At 41.8% G+C, this 6,733-nt stretch overlaps 1 protein-coding gene across 2 annotated transcripts; it reads left to right on the forward strand.

Annotated features, from left to right (window-relative positions):
- Nucleotides 1-515: 515 nt before the first annotated feature.
- Nucleotides 516-6,438, forward strand: LOC106536419 (DNA helicase INO80-like; the record flags this gene model as incomplete). 2 transcript variants are annotated; one of them, XM_014033700.1, is given in 14 exon segments in its annotated part: nucleotides 516-894; nucleotides 1,562-1,754; nucleotides 1,919-2,070; nucleotides 2,173-2,240; nucleotides 2,375-2,521; nucleotides 2,595-2,715; nucleotides 2,822-3,027; nucleotides 3,149-3,202; nucleotides 4,471-4,674; nucleotides 4,772-4,976; nucleotides 5,107-5,174; nucleotides 5,250-5,474; nucleotides 5,874-5,954; nucleotides 6,343-6,438. In XM_014033700.1, coding segments are annotated over 13 exon segments (1,779 nt in total), but the record flags the coding sequence as incomplete, so codon positions are not given.
- Between the last annotated feature and the right edge of the window lie 295 nt (nucleotides 6,439-6,733).

A 6,733-nucleotide genomic window follows, 5' to 3' on the forward strand; every position in this document is an offset into this window, starting at 1 on the left:
GTCCACAGCCTACCCCAGTTACCACCACTGTGCATGTGTGTCAAGGACAGAAAGGCAGATGTGGCAGTGGAAGGTGTCAAAGCAGTTTGGAGAGAAAAAAAAAAGTAAAGAACAACAACAAAAAAAGAAAACGATTAATCGCTTATTAAATTAGTCATCGATTATTTTAATAATCGATTAGTTGTCGATTAATCGTGGCAGCCCTATAGACAGCCTTATCTAAATATAATCATTGATTACCTCAATGTAAACAGTAGTAGAGGTGAAATGTCAACATCACCTCCAGCCACAGGGCAGTACTTTTAGAATAACAGTAATAGAGGCAGAACTTTTGTCTATTTTAATATTGTACAGCAGCACATGCACATAAAAAAGTCATGATGTTAGCCAAACTAAATGATCTAAACCCCTTACTAGTTTTCTTTATCTTGTTCTGAAACGCAGAACGCTAAAAAATAACACATCAGAAGACTAACCCAAACCCAGAAGTACTAGAAAGCAAAAATCATTCCACAATAGAAATATAGAAGTTAGGAGGCAACGTCAGGCAGTTTGTTGAGTTTGGGGCTACGTGAACGTCAAGACAGCAGAACATTCCCTTGGGTGTCATACTTACTGGTTACTTTGGTGAATTTTATTGTGGCACATCTCAGACTAAATGTTGCAGACCACATGCACCCCTTCATGGAATCAATAGGCAGAACAATGCTTAGTAAACGTGTAAAAGCCCACAACAGGGTTTTTGTGGTGGCTAATGGGGCACTTTTTGGGTGGGTGGATGTGTCAAATTCTGCATATCAGGAAAGTGATTGTATTTATTCTTTCATAGGCTCCTTCAGCTTTGTGAGGTCATTAATTGAAGAATGAAGAGTGATGTCATCTCTCACTGAAAAGGTAAGTGTGTCCTGCTGAATGGACACTGTGTTGGTGAAGTTCTGTATGTCCAGACATGAGGAGGGTAATTTGGAATAAATGGGACATCCCGTCCCCTTTACAACACTGTCCAATTGTTGAGAGGTGTTTAAGCTCTTGATTTAATATAGTAATAATAATAATAATAATAATAATAATAATAATAGTAATGCATTTTATTTAAAGGCTCCTTTCAAAACCAAGGACACACCAAAGAGGTCAATAATAAAATCACAATAGAACAGTAAACAATAAAATCAGTTCACAGAATAAAATGGTGCAAAAAATAAACAATAAATTTGAGATTAATGGAATATTAATGGTAGTTACAAAGACTTAAATGCATTTACTTACGGAAAAATGGAAAAAATAGTTAATCTTGGAGAGTATGAATTTGGTGACAACAAGTAAGATTTTGTTTTTCTCACTGTTAAGTTTAWGAAAATATTTGGAGAACAGGACTTGATTTCCTGAAGGCAGTTAGAGAGGCAGGTAGGAAGAAGAGGTGACTTGGGTTTAGCGGAAAMGTAGAGCTGGGTGTCATCTGCGTAGTATAATAACAGATACTTTTTCTTCAGTATCACCGTAGTTACCTTTGCTGCCTAATCTRCTGGTACAAATCGATTTCTTTTTGTGTGTTTCTCTTCAGTAAAAGGTCCTGCCCCCTTTGGGCAGAGGAGTCTGTGCCGCATGGCGTCGGGGCARGATGGGCGGCAGGAGGTTGGGGTATCGGGGGCCCTGGTCCTGGCCAAACCTCTCTACCTACAGCGGCTGGAAAGATCCCTGAAGTTGGATAGTTTTCTACGCCAAACTGCTGCTGTCTTTAACAGAGACATAACCAGGTACAGAAAAACAGCGGAGAAGTGAACATCTTTTATTGTGGGTTGTTAATTGCGCCAAATTGAATATAACCACAGTGTTTTACGATGCATGCATAAGAAAGGAGAACGGATTAAAAATTCCCATTCTGCTGTATGACATAAAAAGATGTGGTTTTATGTTGTAGTGATGACAGTGATGACAGCGATGGTGCACTGGGGTCRGGGCTCTCCTTGGACCCCTCCACCCGACATGCAGCTTTGACAGTGAAGACGGAGCCGTGTGAGAAAGAGGACGGGMTGTCTGACGGGAAACCCCCAAATGGAGTTCTTTTGCAGGGTAAAGGTTGGTCAAGGCTTCAGTTCATGCTATTCTCTTTATCACAGCTGCATTTATTATTGTATATAACCTGATGTCTTCCTCATTGTTACACCTCAACAGAACAAAAGACAGATAAAGCGAGCCTCTATAATTTTTCTAAGCTGAAAAAAAACAGGAAGTGGCTCAAGGTATTTACAAATTTTCCGCTTTCTTGTCAGAAAAACAATATTTTAGTTATATTAATAAAATTTGGCCAGTTTAAATATCGTGTTTCATATCCTCCCTCAACCTCCTTAATTTCCTCCTTTTATGCCTCCTGCAGAATATCTTGTTGAGCGACGACACCACCGACTCTGACACAGAGTCTGATGATTCGAGCTTCAGTTTGTCTCGGGAGGAGCTGCACGACATGCTTAGGCTCCATCGTTTCACCAGGCAGCAGCAGAGCAAGTTTTACTCCGACAGAGAGGTATGAAGACCGTTTGTATTTAAATACATTGTCAATTTGTACAAAAAAAACAAACAAACCTGTGTTTCTGTAGCTTTATCAGTATCAGTACTACAGCACGGGGCTCCTGTCAACTCATGACCCTTTCTATGAGCAACAGCGTCACCTACTGGGCCCAAAGAAAAAGAAAATTAAAGATGAGAAGAAATTCAAAGGTTAGAGAATATTCATTTCTAACCAAATCTCAGCAGAACACCAAAAAACACACAAAAACCCCCCAGTTATTTTATAAAAATGTATTCTTATTAAATTTTTTTGAAGCGAAACTGAGAAAAGTGAAGAAGAAGAAGAAAAGAGGCGAGGGCGAGTTCCTGGACGAGGATCGCCCGTACGTGAACAGGGTCTTTGCCAAGTTTTCCCACGATGCTCCGCAGCCCATGGTGAAGAAAAAGCATCTCACCGTCGAGCAGCTGAACGCACGGCGGCGCAAAGTGTGGCTCACCATCTCTAAAAAGGAAATTCCCAAGGTCAGATAAAATAGAARGATTCACGTCAATGCATTTATTGTCCGCTTTTCTGTTATTTGCAGATGATTGGTGTTCGAATGACCATAAGATTTATTCATTTATTTGGTGATTTTTGTTACAGTCTTTCAAGCAGAAGACCTCTGCTAAGAACTTGGTGTTGACAAATGCTAAAAAGGTAAGTAAAAWGTTTTAAGGGCAGGATGTGAAGCACCTAGTTTTTATTTAAAGGGATCCACGATTAGTTGTAACATTAGACTTTATTTTAAAAACATATATTTTAACTGTAAAATAAAGACTAAAAACACTGTAGGCTGTTTAGTTTTATAAATTTTTTAAAATATATTTTAACACGGACAGAGCCATTTTATTTACACGCAAAGCATTCTGGGTAAATGATGACGTGGATAAGTCCTCGGTGTGAGCGAGCTATATCCACCCTGAAGGTTAGTCTTGGACAATATCTGATGATCGACTCTTTTAAATGAAACCAGAGAGCGTTGACAGAGAGGAGAAGGTAGAAATGACTCAGTCTGTAACTGAAAATATGGATGGAGGACAACYGAGCTGCTTCATGGAAGAAGAACCTCAGCTTAGCCTGTTAGCCTTCATGCTAGCGCGACAAACTAACAAGCTAAACTGAGGTCCTTCATCCATATTTTCAGTTGCAGGCTGAGTCATTTTTGTGTTCCCCTCTCTGTCATGTGGATGGAGGACCTCAGTGACGAGAGCAGAATGTGTAGCGCTGAGCTAAAACATATATATGGTGATAGCATCGGGGCTAATGCTAAAGCTAACAGGCTAATCTGAGGTTCTTCTTCCATGAAGCAGCTCTGTTGTCCTCCATCTATATTTTCAGTTACAGGCTGAGTCATTTCTACCTTCTCCTCTCTGTCAACGCTCTCTGGTTTCATTTAAAAGAGTCGATCATCAGATATTGTCCAAGATTAACCTTCAGGGTGGATATAGCTCTCTGGCAGCCTCGCACCAAGGACCTATCCACGTCATCATTTACCCAGAATGCTTTGCGTGTAAATGAAACGGCCCTGTCCATGTAATATATTTTTAAACTTTTAGTTTAAAAATAATAAAAACTAAACAGCCTACAGTATTTTTACTGTCTTTATTTTACAGTTAAAATATATGTTTATCAAATACAGTCTAATGTTACAACTAATCATGGATCACTTTAAAGAGACAGTGTCAAAACAAGCTGATCTGAGACACACCTCAGAAAATTGGCTTGTGGTGCTACAATAAGGAAGAATTCAGACCAAAGAATTGTAGTTTCACTTTATATAGACCCCAKATGATTGATTTTAAATGTGAAAAAGCAGAATTCAAAAGCACGATATGTGTCCTTTAAAGGCAGCAGGTGATATGCATTTCATCATCGTGCGCGAGGCTCAATAAGAATTCTGAGCGGTWTGAGTTTCTTTTCTCCAGCTGGCTCACCAGTGCATGCGGGAGGTCCGGCGTGCGGCCATCCAGGCTCAGAAGAACTGCAAGGAGACGCTGCCCCGCGCTCGACGCCTCACCAAGGAGATGATGCTCTACTGGAAGAAATACGACAAAGTTGAGAAAGAGCACCGGAAGCGAGCGGAGAAAGAGGCTCTCGAGCAACGGAAGCTCGACGAGGAAATGAGAGAGGTTGGTCTCAGTGAGGCTGTCGTCTGTGGAGACGTGTCGCACATTTAGAAACATCGCTACTGATGCGTTGTCTTTCCTTTTTTCGTCTTCCCCACAGGCCAAGCGTCAGCAGCGCAAACTGAATTTTCTCATCACCCAGACGGAGCTGTARGCTCATTTCATGAGCGGCAAAGCCAGCATGGCGGGTCCAGGAGGAGACATGGCTCAGGAGGAAATTCTCAAAAAGCTTGAGGACAATTCAGCCCAGAGACAAATAGACGTTGGAGGTGGAATAATGGTCAACATGGGACAGGAGGACTATGGTACTAAAGTCCTACACTTCAAATGCGTCTTACTTTGTTGTGTTTTGGCAATAAGTTGCAAAATGAACGTTGGCTTTGATGCGAATCTCAATTAACAAAAGGATCAAATGATTTTTTTGTGTGCTTGTAGACAGTGAATACTACAAAAGTCAGGCACTGAGGAACGCCAGAGACGCGTATCTGATTCATCAAGAGAGAGTAAGCTCGGACATGCATTCACTCTCCACAAAACCATCCCAGTTCCATGTGTAACCTGTAACACCTTCTTCCCAGACGAGAATGTTTGACGAGGAGGCTAAAGACAGTCGCAGTGCCTCTCTGCACGTAGCCGGGGGCTCCTCGACCCTGGGGCTCGGCTCTGGGTTCGGGGAAAGCTACAGCCTCTCCAACCCATCCATCCAAGCCGGAGACGACATTCCTCAGCCGACCATTTTCAACGGGAAGCTGAAGGGTTATCAGCTGAAAGGCATGAACTGGCTGGCCAACCTCTACGAGCAGGTACTCATGTCTGCGTCTGGACTTTTAAACCTGACTGATTGACTTTGAGGGAGGACCTTTCTTCTGTTSTGTTTAAAATGCACAGAACTGTCTAGAAAATGTTGGGTTTTCTACAACAAACAACCTATTCTGTCATTTAATGTCCCACCGCCGAAGGCAAAAGGTCATCCCTGTTTACATGTAGCTTAATACATACTCAGCTCTTGCGTAAGAGCTTTGTTTAAAATTCTGCCACTTGTTTTAGGTCAGTAAGTGTGTGATATAATAGTGTGTGGTCAACATCTTCTGTAACAGTTTTGCAATTTTCCCTGAGTGTTTGGTTGGTGCTCGGCAAAATGACTTCTTTCTACACCCACACGGTTTTATTTTTCTCTTTTTGTTTTCTTCTCATTCCTTCAGGGAATTAACGGGATCTTGGCAGACGAAATGGGACTAGGAAAGACCGTTCAGAGTATCGCCCTGCTGGCCCACCTAGCAGAGGTGAGAGGGAGGACTGGGTCACAAAGGGTTTTGTCCCCCCACCCCTTCTCCAAAACGTGATGGGACCTGTCCCTGCTGTTGTTTTAGACTTGTGAAKGTGTCTGTCGGGCAGCTTCTTTGCGCACCTGCATCCTTGGCTGTGTTTGTTTGCGGATACTGGAACATTTCATTGGCTGAATTATATGTCAAATTCTAGCCCTTCAGTTGTTTTGTTCTTTTAACTCCAAATAGGGTCAAAAAGGGGAGAAATCAGTAAAATAATGCAAGCTTTTCAGTCAGAATGATGCATTTTCCTTCTGGGTTTCCTGTTATTGGGTGCCGTTATGTACAAAGACCGCCCTGTTTCAGAGGATGATGATAATTCTTTTATTTGTTTGTTCCTGCACAGAGAGACAACATCTGGGGTCCATTCCTGATCATCTCTCCAGCRTCTACACTCAACAACTGGCACCAAGAGTTCAGCCGCTTTGTGCCCAAATTTAAGGTGAGAACGTGTTTGAGTGAATACAGCAACAACAACCGTCTGCAAAAACAAACATCCACTAGGGGGCAGGGTTGTCATTTTATCACAAGGAGGTTCAGGAACAAGTTCAAGTGTTCAGGAACAGCTGGAGCGCGCAAAAACCAAGTGACCGTGTGATCGGCTGGAGAAGCTAACGGCTAARGCTAAAGGGGCAAGACTCTGGATTTCCCATTACTGTACATGTTGACACCAGAGCAGAAAAAAGGACTGACGATATAGAATCATTAAAACTATTAATAATAATAATAATAATAAT

The sequence above is a fragment of the Austrofundulus limnaeus genome, unplaced genomic scaffold (assembly GCF_001266775.1).
Source record: "Austrofundulus limnaeus strain Quisiro unplaced genomic scaffold, Austrofundulus_limnaeus-1.0 Scaffold1809, whole genome shotgun sequence".
NCBI lineage: Eukaryota > Metazoa > Chordata > Actinopteri > Cyprinodontiformes > Rivulidae > Austrofundulus > Austrofundulus limnaeus.